Source organism: Protopterus annectens, chromosome 14.part0 (genome assembly GCF_019279795.1).
Source record: "Protopterus annectens isolate FY-2018-M chromosome 14.part0, PAN1.0, whole genome shotgun sequence".
Classification (NCBI taxonomy): Eukaryota; Metazoa; Chordata; order Ceratodontiformes; family Protopteridae; genus Protopterus; species Protopterus annectens.
Window position 1 is genome coordinate 810,491,172 of NC_056748.1, and position 17,017 is coordinate 810,508,188.

Sequence of the window (17,017 nt, forward strand, 5' to 3'; positions counted from 1 at the left end):
AAGAGAAAAGAGTAGATCCAGTGTACCACAGAATGACAATGCACTGCAGGTCACAGCACTGTTATGCTATTGCACCCCTACTGGTCAATGACTAGGTTACAGAAGCTCATGGGCATGTGTGCTGCCTGGCCATGTGCATAATGCATCATGGGCCAACAGGAGTTTTCATGGGCAATCATGGGCCCTGAAGTGCACTCTATGGGTAAAAATGAGCTACTCTATATGCATTATAAAGAAACATTTCATCAGAATGCCTTCGTTACCATACTTGTGCATTATAAGACCATAATAATGTGATACAGTCACTGTCACCAACTTAGTGCTCATCCTCTGCTGATTTTGCTACAGATTTACAAGAATCTGTTCTACAATTGCTGTGTTAAGGGTACACAGGCCAGAGGCAGATGGGAATGCAAAATGGACATACTTGCTTTCTAATGTGTGAGTTGCTCAACAATACCTTTCCAAATAGTGAAATTGACAGCACAGGCGGTAAGACTGGGAATGTGAGTATATAGGGCACAGGTTGGGACACAGTAGCCCATCCAATGTACTGCTGCATGCTTGGGTTACATGTGAAACCACACAGATTGACATAAAGACAGACTGGGATGTGCCTGAATGCATGACCTTCACCACAGGAGTGCAATGACTATGCACAGAGAAAGGGGTGAGGTGGAGAGAGACACACCAGGTAAATGGTGCAGGATGGGGATGTAATCTGTTGGACACATGGCAGCGTGGCTTTGCAAGAGTACAGATCTATACAGCAGATCATAGGGAGCATGTCACACCTTGTTTCTCCCTCAGACTGTCACAACTGGCCTACTTTATTGGCATTATCTGTAAAAGTGGTGCATAGGAGGCATGCCACTGTTGCAATGGATGTGGAATGGTATGGCTAATGGTGGACATATTTCTGTCCTAACACTGACCATTGGTGTATGTCCCCCTGCACTGGAAAGTAGGTATTAATGAAACAACATCAGTGGTTGGAAACATTCTCCCTGACAGAGACAGAGGTATTACTGCAGGCTCTTTGTGTGCATGGAAGGACACCTATCATCTCTGCCATGCTCTGTAGGTTTCATGTAAGTGTCATAAGCCATGGCTCCAGGGTATATCTTACCCCACAGGTTAGACACTCCTATGGGAAATCACCCTCCGCAAATTGCTGATAAAGGTGGGGCATGCACCAGGTGGAGGAATCATGTAAAGTGCATGGATGGCCAACATACACATTGCAAATATTGCGCAGTACATTGTACTCCAGCTTACAGATGATGGAGTAAAAATTCTTCAGATTCATATGCCAGGGTTTATGTGGATCAGATGTGCCTTGATGAAGATGTAATACATTCAATGAGCCACAGAACTTCAGAAACATTGGTTATGTTCCTGTATAGTAGCACTTCTCTACTCTACAGTCATTGGTAACCAAATATGTACCTCCAGGTCCTGTACCATGACATCAAGTTGCTGGTATAGTATGCATGAGGCAGATGCTTGTGACGCAACCACCATATTCACTGATGGCCATTGGAAGGTCCCTGTAGCAAAGATGTTCAGTACCATATATACCTCAGTGTCTATAAGGATTACTGTTCCACACATTTTATGGGATTCCATGTGAGGACAGAAAATGTCTGCAAGCTCTCATATGGTGTGTCTTTCCACACAATAGGTTTCAATTGTGTCCATTTTGTGGAGTTAATAGTAGGTTAGGTGTGGCCAAATCCATCCACAATGTGAAAGGGATGGCACACACAGACACAGACATTGGCTGTGAAAACAGCCTGTGACATATCCTGCCTAATAATAGAGAGAGCAGTGCTGGCATCTTAACAGTCTTTCTCTCTGTTCCCCAAGGAATGACAGTGTACAAACTTGCTGCCCACAGCATCTCGTGCAATTTTGTATCCATTTCTTAATCACATTGCCATGCAGCTTATCTTCATTTGCATTTGCTATTTGCCTTCTTTCCATACTGATGCTCATTTGCATGTTATTATACACTCATTTGCATGTTATTATACAGTCGTTTGCATGTGATACTGATCACAGTATTGCCTGGGTAATACCATCATGCTCCCTATAGCTCTGAATTGGCTCCATCATACACAGTGCCAGTCATTGTGATATTTTGCTTAGTGGAGTGTGCTAATTGTTTCTGAAGTCTGGCCTGAAAGTGAAACTTGACCTAAGGGAACCTGATATCACTATAGCCTTTCCAGCCAGGAAAAAAAAACAACTACAGCTGTATACCCTGAAAAAAATAAAAGTAATTACTCTAAAAATGCAACCACTGAAAAGAATAAAAAAACAGATGAATAGAATATATGGAGGTCTGCAGTATAGTAAATTAAATGGTACCGATGGTTATAGGAACTCAGTCTGTGACCTGTGGTTGTCAGTTGATGATCTGTCAGTGTGTACAAACACACTGAAGTATCATTTATTGGAAATTAGCATGTATATGACTGTGAGAAGACACTGTAATGAGGTACAGTTGTACATTTTAAGAGATAATATATTTAGTGATGCATACATACATTGTAGGCAACCAATCAAAATATAATTTACTTGAACTCCTTCTTTCAATGAAATGTATATTGAAAGATAGAGTTCTCAAAAAAAGGCCAAAATCTCTCTTTCTTTCTTTATTGCAGGGGACACACCACTGCCACCAAATTAAATATCCTAACTCCAAGATTGCATAATACTGGAGGAAAAGTGAAAAAAATGTCCCAATATTCTGCAGTCTCACCACTGTCAGCACTCTGCTAATGCACTGTCCTTCAAATTGCATGTTATCTGATTACTTGGATTTGAAGAACGTATACTGCAAGACCACACTTGGATCTTATCACCTGAAATCACACACACACACACACACACACACACACACACACACACACACACACACACACACACACACACACACACACACACACACACACACACACATTTAGTTTCAAAACAGAGCAAATGAAACAATATAGTTCTCTGACAGACAGTCAAACAAATGTTCATTATGTGCTTATGTTGAAACTGAACATTAGTAAATCTGATTGCTGAATTTTAATTTTGTTTTTTGTTAAGCTATCATTCAATTTAAGTCTGACCTTTAGTGTTGTTTGGCATGTTTTTATACCTTTTTCCTCATCTTTACTGGTTCATTCATTATGGCTGCCCTGTATCCCATTGATAGCTGGGTCTACCTCCTCTTTCTTCCCCCAAGCCTTTGAGTGAGCTGTAGCAGGTGTGGATCTTAAGGCCATCTAGGTGGTAGTGCCAGCAACTGCTTCTGTTTCTGGGATATTATGACCTACCTTTATTTCCCCCCACCCCTTTGTTCATCAGCTGTGGGCAAGAGCTACTCCCCTCTGTAGACTACTCCTCTCTTCATGGAGCATCTTCGACGATATCCCTCTCACTTGGATGGGCACTCACATTCCTCCCTACTAGCTCCTCAGATGCCTGGCCACTAATCAAACCCAGGTCACCTAGGCCTTAGTTAAGGCTTTATTCCTCCACACCATAGCTCCAGAGGCGTGTTGTTATACTTTCTGCTGAACTGAAACACTGCTGCAGTTGTACTAACTGTAATGTCTATTTCTACCATGTGATTAACTGAGCAGGAGTAACTTTCAGTGTAGCTGGTTTCTGCCCCTTTTCTGCTTTTATGTAACCATGGAGCTAGTATATTGAAGTAAAGGGTCAACGATCCCTGCATGGGGCATATACCCTAAAAAAATCATAGGGGTTATTCAGAAAAGTTTTGGTCCTAACAATGCTTCACACTCGTGCCCTAGTAGTGCTATGGAACTAAACAGTAATTCAGAGGCATGCAACAGCAACGTCTGACTGCGTCTCTGAAGTGAGCGGCTACTACAGTTGGAACAACAGTGTCAGTGTTCACCAATCAATACACACAGGACTGCTGCACAGGCATTTCCAAAAACATACATGCTTTTGTTCAAATATGCAGAAAGTCATCAGCTATTTTTGCTGACACAGATAGCGTCATTAATTAATGGTGCAATTTAGGAGTTGTTAAAATAGTAACAATGAGCATTGCTTTTGCTAATGAAATGTCCATGGAATAGAGGAAGTTGGGCTGGGAGTGTGAAAGAGTGTTTGTGAGTTAGAATTAGAATTAGGGCTAAGTAAGGGGATAGAGTTAGTGTGATGTGTGTTTGATGTTGCATGCCTTTGTCTTCGAGTCTCTTGTGTAGTGGAACTACTAGGGAAAGATTTCTTTTTGTACATTAATGTGTTAGGTTAGGGTTGGGACACAGGCAGGGTTGGCACACATGAGTAAGGTGAGGGGAGAGGTAAAGCCTTTTACTTCCTTCTTACCTCTCAGTTTTAATAAACTCAGCAGTTTTCAATGTACGGCGCTCCCATTCTTTTTATATTCAGAACATATTATACCTTCAGTGATGATTGTAATTAATGTTATTTCAGTCATTTTTAGCATTCAGATAACGTGTGTATGCTGTCACGTGTAAAGGTTCGTAAGTGAATCTGTATTTATGATCCTCATTGTTTGGTTATTAATCCATATCTTGCTAGCTTTACAGCCTTAAAAATTAAAAGTAGATTTTCCAGCCCTGCCACTACAGAGGTCCTGATAACAGAAACATTCTGTTCTGTGGAGTTGACATGATCATCAATGCAGCACTGACTTCTGTAGCAGTTATTAGACTTACCACTGTACGTCAACATTTGGAACCTAGAGACAACTGGTGAAAGACCACAGTGATCTTATTTGGCACAAACACATACCTCAGTATGAAAAATGCAGCATACCTGGACTAGATCAAAGAAAAGCTATAACACATTTGCTAATCTCAAAATATTTGACTTAACCCCAAACACCAAAATGCAGGGCAAAAAGCTTTCAATTACAGGTGCAATGAGACAAGAATACATGGTGGATTGTGCCTTCTCTCAGGAATCTTATAAAATTGAGAATCTGGGGAGTATGTTACAGCAAACCTTGGTCATTTCCAGGGCAAGGTTTCAAAGGTCAAACTGGACAGAACAGACTGAAAGTTTTACGTTTCTTGGATGACAAATAGCATCCAAAGTATGCCTGCAAGTTTTAGTTTCTAGAGTGCTTTCTTCAAGCATGGTAAACACAGAGGGAATCCAGATAAAGCATCCCAAGGTGCTATCCTTTTATACATTCATTTTCTGAGAAAGATCAAATGACCACATTTTCTTTTATATGTATGCACTTGAACACAGCAAGCGCACACACAGGAAATATGAGATGGTGTCCAGGCAGCTGACTGCATGACATCATGACCTTTGTGCTTAGAATTACACTCCTGATCTTTATCTCATTTTACATTGTAATAAAGCTGGACTGCTATAGATGACTTCATCATGCTATTCAGGTAAACACTCACCAAAGATTCTTAAACGTGGAACACCGTAGTAGTCATATTTCATTTGCTCACTACTTATTATCATGGACAGCCAATGTGTTTTAAGTTGAAAGCCTGGTTCTATGGATCCCCTCAGAAGCACATGCTATTAATTTCTCTAAGAGCCTTCCCCATTCCTGTTAACATACTCTTCGGCAAAGGAGCAAAATACAGTACACTGGCTCAGTTATCTAATTCAACACTGTTATCCCATCTTAAGAATATAGGAACATGCTAGGCAAGCAGTCATGAGAAATTGTAAGATACTGAGCTGTAAACACCTTTAAGCAAACTGACTTAAAAGTTCATAGTGTTACAGGCTCATATGTATGTACATACTAGGCTAACGAACACCAGAGCCTTTATAAACCTAGCTGTGCAACCCAGCATAGTTGTATCCCTTTGTATCATGGGCATTTATTAGGTGTGTGAGGTTGTTAGTTAGAAAGTTTCTAAAGGTTGTTTGGGAGTATTTTAGTTTGGGTATTGTTGTCTACCTCTGTTTATCAGAGACATGGGGGCGGACTAAGGGTGAATTTTTGATTTCCCATCCATTGGTGAAGGTTACCGTTAAATAGGGTTAGGGATTTACTCTGCTTCTAAATAAGCCAGGCAACAGTATCTGTTCATTGATGGTGCTGACTTGTTGACAGTCTGTCCAGAATGTGCACAACCAACCACATGCCTATTGGTCAGGTCTGTGCATGTTTTTAAAAGGGAATGTAACCTGTCAAGTACTCAAATTAAAAATAAAGTTTAGGAGTTTATGGAAAAATTGCTAGACAGTGATCTAGATAAAGGAGTCTGCTAACTACCAACTTACAGTTGTGTCCATACTGCTCAAGTTCTGAACAAAGTAACAAATAATGGGGCCAGAGGCCCCAAAACAGGGACAGTTGTAAGCATTACTCTAATTCACTTAATGTAGTTAACTGAACAACAGGTTTTGCATAAACACACTTTGTCTGTACTAACAGAAGTATGAAACTTTACTGTTTAGAATTACTGACGGTAATCCACAGTGATTTACAATAAAATAAAACAAAATAAAAATATGAGAGGGCAAAATATGAGACAAAAGCAGATACATTCTACAAAATTCTGGACAGTTGAGAGAAATGAACGTCTCCTGGCACCAACGTTCTTCACTACCAGCTATAAGGTTTATAGAAATTGCAGAGGAGTAGCTTGGCCATATGGAGCCCAGGGCAAGACCCTCATTTACCTCCCTTCCCCCGGAACAGCCAAAATAAAAAAAAAAAAAAGAGAGAGAGAGAAAGAGAGACAACTTAAAAAAAAAAGAAGTGAACACATTTTCAGAGTAAAGCATTTATCTATCATGTGATGCATAACCAAACACATATCCTGGCTTCAGAAAATGAATATTAGTGCAAAAGACATTGTTCTATCAACTTTCTATGGTTATAACAAACATCAACAGTTCAGACTTTGCCCCTGATCCCCCACAACCAACTTGAAATAATTAAATAGTGACAGACATTTGGGTTTCAGGCTTCATCTTTCAGAAACTGTATGGCTATGCAAGCAAAACATATTATTGTAGCAACTTTCTAAGTTTATAAATTAGAACAGCCATATTTTAACAGCAAGCCCATATTTTACACTTTGCCCTGGATGTGACCCCCCTCCCAACTTGAACTCATTGAGTAATGACAGACATTTGTTTCAGTTTCATACCTTATATCTTTTAGAAATGCATATTGCAATGCACATTTTTCTAGCAAGTTTCTCATCATCATCATCTTCTTTCGGCTGTTCCCATTAGGGGTCGCCACAGCGCCACAGCAAGTTTCTAAGTTTATAAATTAAAACAGCAATATTTTAAGCTTTGTCCCCTGAGCTAATTTTTCCCAAACATCAAATCACTAATAATGACAAATATTATATATACATCCATGATACTTGTGAAAATGACTTCTATGAATATTTTTTTAAACAGAAAACTAAGAAATTGTATACAAATGTCACCAATGCTGAATGGGATGCAATATATTTATTACAAAAGGAAAGTCACATTATTATAAAACCAGCTGATAAGGGTGGGGGGATTGTTTTATTAGAACTTAATGACTATGATAATAGTATGCGCACTATGTTGAATGATGTTGACACATATAGAAAAATGGAACAAATAGAACTAGAAAAACTGATTTATGAGGTTCATCAGGAGTTATATGATTTTATGATGTGTAGACAAATAGATCATGATTTATATTTATATTTTCTTGTGGAACTACCAAGAGTTCCATATATAAAGGGCCTTCCTAAAGTACACAAGAACCTACTACCACCTCCCATGCGTCCTATAGTTGTAGGTAATGGATGGGTTACTGAAACCATCTCAGTTTATATTGAAAAGAAATTAAGACCCCTTGTTATGGATATTCCTTCTATATTGAAGGATACGTACCAACTGTTAGAAGATTTGAATACTTTTCATAGTGGATTACCCACAGATTGCCTTTTAGTAAGTTTAGACGTTAAAAATCTTTTTACATCTATTCCTAACAGTTATGGCACTGATGCCATTAGATTTCTTATGAACAATAGTAATAAATTCAGTGGCAATGATCAGATCTTATTAAATGCCATACTAGATATAGTACTATCTAATAATGTCTTTATGTATGATAATGATTTATATTTACAACAGTGGGGAGTAGCCATGGGCACTCCCTGCGCTAATACCTATGCAAACCTAGTAGTCTATTATTGGGAAAGTCTCTATCTTTTTATTAATGAAAATTTCCAGTCAATATTATTCTATAAGAGATTTGTCGATGATGTTCTCTTATTTTGGAATGGTACTATTGATGAATTAACATTCTTCATACAATATCTTGAATCTACTACATCATTTTTTAGATTCACGATGGAATACCCTTATAAAAAGATAGATTTTCTTGATATTACTATTAAGAAGGATGAATATGGTTTATTGCATACATCACTTTATAGGAAACCCTGTTGGAAAAACACATTATTACATTTCAATAGTATGCACCCTAGGCATGTGTTTCACAACATTATAAAAAGTCAATTTATTAGAATTACTAGGTTATGCAAAGATCCTATGGAATTACAAACACAAAGTCATTTACTTGAGAAGATGTTTCTAGATAGAGGCTACAATCCAGAGATGGTATCTTCGATAAGAGAGTCTTTCATACCAACTGAGGCTGCACATAAAACTAGAGATGGAGTTATGAAGATACAGAATCTCCATACTTTTAACAAATTTAAGGTTAGCTTCAACACTAGATTCACTAGTGATAATAGATCAATTATTAACATCATAAATAGAAATTGGCATATATTACTCACAGATATAGAGAGATAAAGAATCTAGTAGGACCAAGACCCGTTTTTGTCTATAAAAATAGTAAAAATCTTAAAAGATTATTATGTATTGAAAAGCCTAGTAAGATAGAAAAGGAAAATATTATAAGAGCTTTTAGAAATAGATTAGGTACATATCCATGTGGCAAGTGCAAGATGTGTTTATTTATTGTAACTGAACAAACTTACACCCACCCAATAATAGACTTTAAATTTGAACCTGATTTTACAGCTAGTTGTGAGGATTCTAACTTGATATACTTAGCGGATTGCCAACATTGTCAGGCCTTTTATATAGGAATGACAATAAGACATTTAAAGGAAAGAATTTATAATCATATGTATGATATAAAGAAGAATGATCAAAAGAATGCTCTAGTTAAACACATAATTAGCAACCCAGGACATACTTTCAAATTTAGAGTACTACAGCTAGTTATACCCAATAAAAGGAAAGGTGACACTTTCAATGAGTTGGAAAAGATTGAACTCAGTTGGATATTACGGCTCAGAGCACATTATCCACCTGGTTTGAACCAATATATTAGTATCAGATCTTCCTTAAAAGAACGCAGTTTAAAATGACCTATTTAATAAATATATAATATTTCACAATTATGGTTATAATATACATTTTTATTACTTTTTCATATATACGAAAATATGCTACAAGATTAGGAGAATATAGTTTGATCTATATTTCATGGCTTGATGGAGTTAAAAGGTTAAGATTTATATATTTACACCAGATATCCTATAATATTAACATGAATATTAATATGTTGTGTTTTAATATATCTTCTGGATACCACATAAAATTTTTTCAACAGAACATTCTATTTGTATCGCATATACTCTTAGAGTTTTTTATTTTCATTTTTGGAATTTTATGTTTATTTAGTGGGTATTAAATAAATGAATATATATATATGTTTTCTAATATGTAACACATAATACCTAGCTTTTTACATAGCCTTTTATATAGCTTCTTAATACATAATTTTAGATGCTACATAGTCTTTTAATACACATTTTGGATATTATTCATTTGTCTGCTATACATATATATATTTTTTATATTAAATACTATGTTTTGTATTGCTATACATTTATGCATGCGTCCATATATACTATTTGAATTTTTTGTGATTTGAATGATGTTCTATATATACATTTTTGAAATAGGCTCAAGTTTCTAAGATATTCTGACATTCTGACAATATCATGATATATTAGTGCTTAGTTTTTTGAGCTGTTATAGGCTGACATTGTGCGATCATTAGCCTTTAATGATTCAGTGTACTTGAACTGGTCTGATGTTTTTTAATCTGATTGATTCTAATTATTAGTTAATTGAATAATTAACTATGAAGTTTATTGTATAGAAGACCTTATGTTTTAAGACACATAGATCTGAAGAAGCGTACACTGAGTATGCGAAAGTGCTCATCTTTTCTGTTTTTTCACGAATAAACTCATTTTATTCTTCGTGGTGGTCGAGATCCTGTCTTGTTATTACATTTGCCTTCTACTTTACGGAGAAGACCTTCAGGAGCCAGCAGAGGTTGTGTTACTGTTACTGATACTTCAGAAATCATACTATTCAAGATAACCATAATAATAATTTATCAGTAGCTACCTAATTATATGTTGGTGTGACTGAAACTTAAAAGGGATTCTCAGCAATTTATTGTACAACTATCAAGAGTCTGCTGCATGACCTCAGCTCAACAAATTTGAGGGACTAGATGTTGTTCCAAACAGTAAGTTGCTCTCTAGGTACAGGGCATCCATTCTTTGATCAATTTATTGAATTCTATATTCAGTCAAACAAAATGGAATTTAACAGCTGTTTTTCTCTGGGGGGTGCACCCCAGTGCAACTGACTTTGCATATGTTTCATATATAAACAAAACTCTGAGCTACTGCAGCTCTGTGAAAGAGAATTGCCCTCACTTCCTTTATTCATCCAATGTGGTATGTTACCCAGTTTTGCATTGTTATTCACGTAGCTGTTAAATAAGTCTGCTAATCTCATGGTCCTTTTCTGCATTTTAAAAAGTAAGTGACTTGCCTGACACATTTAACAATAATCAGCAGGATACTCTTAAGAATCACAAGTAGGAATGTTTGTAGTTGTGGTGCTCCTTCAGAAAAATTGAAGATAAAGGTTGGCTTTAACTTGTGGAATATACTAAATGTTGGTTTAACTAGAAACAACAAACAAACCAAGTCCTCATCTCTCTCTCTCTCAGCTTTTCCCAGTTAGGGGTCACCACAGCGGATCACCTTGCCCATTCATGATTGGCAGTGGAGTTTTACGGTGTCGCGTTGCCAGCCCGGTGCCCAACCTTCCACGGAAGGCACACACGCACGCACTCACACCTCAGGCCAATTTTAGCCTGTCCAATCCACTTGCAGCATGTCTTTGGGGATGTGGGAGGAAACCAGAGCACCCGGAGGAAACCCACACAACCACAGGGAGAACATGCAGACTCCATACAGAAGATACCCCAGTCGAAGATAGAACCAGAGAGCCTCTTGCCTTGAGGTGACAATGCTAACCGCTCAGCTAAAGTGGGGAAAACAAAACTTAAAAAAGAAAGAAAACACCACTGTGACACTGAACCTGTCTATTCTATTTAGTACTTCAGTCTAAGAATGCACAAGACTTCTTAGAATCTGAAGAAGTCTTGTGCGTTCTGAGACGAAAGTGCTAAACAAAATAAACAGATTCAATATTGCAGTGATTTAACTAGAGTTAGTCATGCCACACGTGATAAAAAGATGAGGATATGTTTGTAAGGTAGGGATTTTAACAAACTCAGAATGATATTAAACATGTATTAGTGTTATATCAATGGTGAATGCCATGGCTTCACAGCATAATGAGGCATTAATCTGCTGTTCATTAAAATCTGAACTGTTGATCTAAAGCAGCACAATACAAGATATGTTTCTTTATTCTGAATGAAACATAAATAAAAACACTTACTTATGTACAGTTTATGGCATTTCACTTTCTAAATCATATATGGGATGCAGAAAAAGCTTTGTTAAATTGTACACAAACAGCAGGCTGATTTTTTTTTTTCTTAAACGTATACCAAATTAACAGAGAAAACATAAAAATATAACTAAAATATAACTATCAGCCATGCTTTCATATTTGTTTTATTATATGTTTTAAGTACTGTACTTCAGTGTGCTACCATTTAAATGAGCATGTAAACATGAAGTGGTTCCATGAATATTTCTTCTGGATTTGTCTGACTCGCTAACTTACTTTCTACTAGACTGCTAGACTGTTTGTTGAGGTGCCCTGTTATAATAAAACAAGATTAATTATAAGGTAACAGCCATGTGCATAATGGCTTCAGATACACAGTAGATAAAGACAAAGTTATAAGGAACTACATAAACATAATTTAATTAATCTTGCCTCTGTGTCACCTGCTCTGTGCATAAATATATAGTCCTGACTGCAATCCAGGTGATTAGGGATTGATTAATAACCCTAGCACTTGAGGAGCCATCAAGAGTGGTGAGAGGGAGTGGCTAATTCCATCTCACCTATCCTGGAGAAGGAAGCAGCTCAGTCTGCTAAGGCAATATAATAACATCTAGCAGAGGCCAAGTGTGTCAGTAGTCAGGTCTGAAGATGAGAATCCATGAATTAGCATACATGTTATAGCCATGAGCATACCTCTCAACTGTACAGATTTTCACAGACTGTCCAGATTTTTGGTCTGTACTTCATAAAATTTGTGATTTTCTGGAAAATCGCTGAGGTCTCTAAATAGTGAAATACATTTCTTCTAAAAACTTCATATCCTTCAGAAAAGGCATACTAACACAAATCCTGTTATTTTAGCAACATTCTAAGTTTATAAGAGCAACATTTAAAATATGCCCTATTTTTGAGCCTTTGTTTTCCCCTATTTTAGGCTTTGCCCAGATTTTTTGTGCTGAGATGATAAGAGGTACAGAGGGAATACATGCAAGTGAAGACGTATGTATAGATCAGCAGAACCATGTTAATAACTAGAATGGAACATACAGCTTGCTAAATTTAAAATAAACTGGTTTATTCTTTAAACATGAATGCTTATTGACAGTTTTAGAAGATGCTTGTCAACCTTTAGTTAAAAATGTACCAAAGAGCATGAAATTCTTACAGGCATAGCAAAGGGGATAATAGAAAAGTACTTTTCTTCATTCAAAACGTATGCAAATTGCTGAATCACTTGTGTGAAATGTAGACTAAACATGTTAAATTTGATCACCCTTATCCACTGGTTATTTATACTTTCACCGATGGTGGAAACGTGTAAAATCATATTTAACTGATTATCGTTTTTGTTTCAACATTAATTCACAGGCACTCGGTTGGAGCATAATATTCCTTCTAATACTACTGGCAGCTGTTGCTCGAGCCCTTAAACCCCTGCTTAGTAACTCTGCAGTCGCCATGCAAAACAGCTACTGGACTCGTTACACTGACTTTGAGGAAAAGTTCTTTGATAAAGCCTGCTATACCCACAACTACAATTTTGCTTATAAAGCAATTAGTCGATACTTTGAAAGCCTAGAAAATGAAAACAGGCAGTATATATTTGCAATCCCAAAAAAGAAACATGATGGTAAGCAAGATGAAAAAGATTATTTGGATTGGATAACGTGCCCAGAGCAACTGGATCAGGTCCTGGAGGCCTGGTACGACTATCGTCCGCCCCTGAATTTGAATCAGAATATGCAGTTGCATTGTGAAGGAGAAAGGGTAACGTTGTCTTGGGTACCTAATGAAAATAACGATGGCTGTGTGTGTTCCTTCAGGGAAAACGGTACGTCTCAAAAGACTGCATTTAAGGAATTTTGAATGAAGTTCTAATGCAGTTTTAAAAATAAAGCCCAAAGTAAGTAATGATCATGGCGTAATACTTCAGAGACATGTACTGAGATGTTGTTTTTGTGAATTAATTGTTCACTTCGTTATCTTTTTAAGCTTTTGGGAATTGTGAATGATGATACTTAGGAATACTAACATTGTACACACACTTATGCCTGCATTGTGTGTAGAAGAAACTAGAGTCTTGTATTTAGACAAAAAGTTTAAATCAAATAAAAGCTACACTACCATACGACCTTGTGTAACTGAAATGGCATAATGCCAGGTTTGTTGATAAGTACTGTGATCCCCAAGAAACATATCAGATTTATAAACAGAGATACTGTGAGATTATTTCACATTTACGAAGCTGTAAGTATCCATCTAGAGTACAACCATTCTTTACCTCTTTAACTCCAGGAAAAGTTAAGTAGGAGTTCTTTCAAAATTAAATACTGACAGATACAACCAGCTACAAACAGAAAAGAGTCATCATTTCAACATAGCTTGCAGAATGAACTCTTATAATCATAGGATCATAGGAGGTTACTAGGCTAATGGCCCTGGGGCCCTTACAAGCCAAGCCAAGAGTTTATCCCCCAAAAAGAAACCTCAGTCAGCACCTGTCACCCCTGTCAGTGGGACAAAGGTGGAATGCCTGGGACAAATTTATGGTTTCCCATCCTCAAGATTATGTTTGAAGAGGGCTAGTGAGGTACTCTGTTTGACATGTATGGGAAGTCTATTCCAGACATGGGGTAGCCTCTGGGAGACAAACCTGTCTTTCCAGCAGGTTTTGTTGATGTTGCATATTAGATTTAGGCCTATAGAGCGGGTAATGGGCGAGGAGTTAGACTTACAGATATGGAGCATCTCTAGTAGGGCAGGGTCCAATATTGCCTTGCAGGCAAGACACAAATCACCTCTGAGCAATCTGTATGATACCGAGTAGCGTGATAGTGATTTAAGCCTGCCCACATAGGATAGGTGTTGGAGGCCATGGATTCTCTTTGTGAGGTATTTCTGTGGCCTTTCCAGTTGGTGCAAGTGTTTGGAGAGGTACATTCCAAATGGGGCATTATACTCTATCATAGGTCTAATAAGGGAGGAGTACAAAGAGGTAATAACCTCCTTTTTTTGGATGCAATCCCTTTACTTATAAGATGAACCAAGTGAAAGTTTTTTTCTGACCACAGTTGCCACATGATGGTCATATGTGAGATTGTTGTCAACCTGAGTACCCAGGTCTCTCACCACAGGTTGTGTGCTTAGGGGGTTGCCGTTGATGTGGTAACCAGTAGGGGCCTTGTTTTTGCTGAATGATACGATAATACATTTGTTTTGCGTTTAGCTTAAGGGCATGACTTTGACATCAGTTATTTGTAGCTGTGAGACCCTCTTGCAGTATGTTAACATTAATTGTTGAGTCAGTGACAGCACCCAGCTTACAGTCATCCACAAACCTGGTCAGCCACAGGCCCTTTGTCTTTGCCTGCACTTCTGAGAAGTCTATGCCAAACAGTAGGGGTCCCAGGACAGATCCCTGGGGAACACCACTATTGACAGGTCTGCTGTTGGAGGTGGCAGCACCTATTTTGACCTTGTGGGTCCTATCTGTGAGCCAGATGGCCACCCATCTGACTAGATAGGGATTAACACCAAGTTGTGTTAGCTTTTCATGATGCAAGAGTAGGGGATTGTGTCAAAGGCCTTGGCCAGGTCAAGGTAAGCTGTATGTACTGACTTTTTCTCATCCAGGGCCTTGGTGACAGTCTCACAGAAGTCAACTAGGTTCAATAGGCAAGATCTGCCCCTGACAAATCCAAATTGGGTGGTGTCGAGTGCTTGGATATTGCCTATGTCTTTGTTTATGAGATCCATAATAATACACTCCATGACTTTATACATCAGACTTGTCAAGCTGATGGGGCAATAGTTTCCCAGGTCAGTAGTGGCACCACCTTTGTGCAAAGGGATGATGATGGCAGTTCTCCACTCTGCTGGAATGAAGCCTGTAGTTATGCTGTGGTTGAATAGGGTGCTCAATGGCGAAGCTAGTTCTTGCTGGAGATGGTGCAGAATACAGCCTGGGATACTATCAGGTCCCATGGAAGCTGTGTTCTTTGCCTTGGATAGGGCATTTAACAACTGATCTACAGAGATGTGAAATGTGGGACAAGTATTGGGGATGTTGACTGGGTCTTTGGCGGGCAATAAGAGGGTGAAGGTTGCGCTGAATCTATCAGCCAGCAGGTTAGCTAAGTGAGCAGGATCAGTGTAAGTGGTGTCATTAAGTACTAGTTTGGAACAAACATGGGCTTTGCCATAGAGGTTCCTAATGTAACTGAAGAAGGTCTTGTGGTTTCCCTTTGTTTTGGAGGCTAGTTTCAACTCATAATTGGCTTTGGAGGTTTTCACTAGTGATCTAATTTGTTTGTTGAGGCAGGGGAGGAAGTTTTTCTGATTTGGAATTTGTTCCTTTTTACCCTTGGACAACAGTTTCTTCCTTTTTTTGTAAAGCCTGTTGATAGAGGATATCCACCAGACACGTTTGTGTTTTCTTGAGAAGCAGCTTTTAGTTCTGTTGGGTACGGCTGAGTCCATGCAGTTGTACAGGTGCTTGTATACTGCATTGGCATACTGTTCAGCATAGTTGTCTGCATCATTGAGAGAGTGCAGTGTGAAGCTGCTGATACCCTCCCTTAGGAGGTTGTAGTCAGCTTTTGAGTAGTTTTTTAGCCTGGTTATGGCCGGGGAGGGGTTGAGTGGGATAGAAACTTCAAATGAGACAGACCAATGATCTGATCTCACCAGGGAAGAACATACTATGGCAGTGGTGCAGTTGTCACCCATGTTGGTGAGAACCAAGTCCGGTATGTTATCTCCCCTTGTGGGGGATAAGACTAGCTGATCTAGTGTATTAGAACTGATTAAGTCAAGGAATCATTGGGTGAGTGCATTAGTGCAGGAATAGTTCACCCAATCTATGGTGGGGTAGTTGAAATCACCAAGTATCAGGGTGTTAGGGGGTACCTGGATGGAATCAAGTAGGTCCAGGTAGGAGGTGTGGGTGTCCTGAGACATGGAGGGGGGGTCTATAGCTGGCTATAACTTGGATGGGTGTCTTGCCAACTGTCAGTTGCACCTGGAGTAATTCCAGTGCATCATGTTGATAAACCAGTCTGGAGGTGTGGTTGTCCTTAATGACGATAGAGACTCTACCACCCTTAGTCTTTCCAACCTCATTTTGGGGTCAGAAAGTGTGAAATGACGTACAGCTTGGTAAGGCAGAGGTGCTTTCTGCAACTGTGAACCACGTTTCTCTGACTGC

General features: G+C 38.4%; 1 protein-coding gene across 1 annotated transcript in view; it reads left to right on the forward strand.

Moving 5' to 3' along the window:
* The window catches only part of LOC122788816 (calcium homeostasis modulator protein 3-like), a 76,051-nt gene extending 61,775 nt beyond the window's left edge, over window positions 1-14,276 (forward strand). The window contains exon 3 of the mRNA XM_044055690.1: window positions 13,180-14,276. Within this exon, the coding sequence (XP_043911625.1) occupies window positions 13,180-13,677 (498 nt within the window). The 3' untranslated portion in view covers window positions 13,678-14,276. The remainder of the gene's footprint in view (window positions 1-13,179) is intronic.
* Window positions 14,277-17,017: the final 2,741 nt, after the last annotated feature.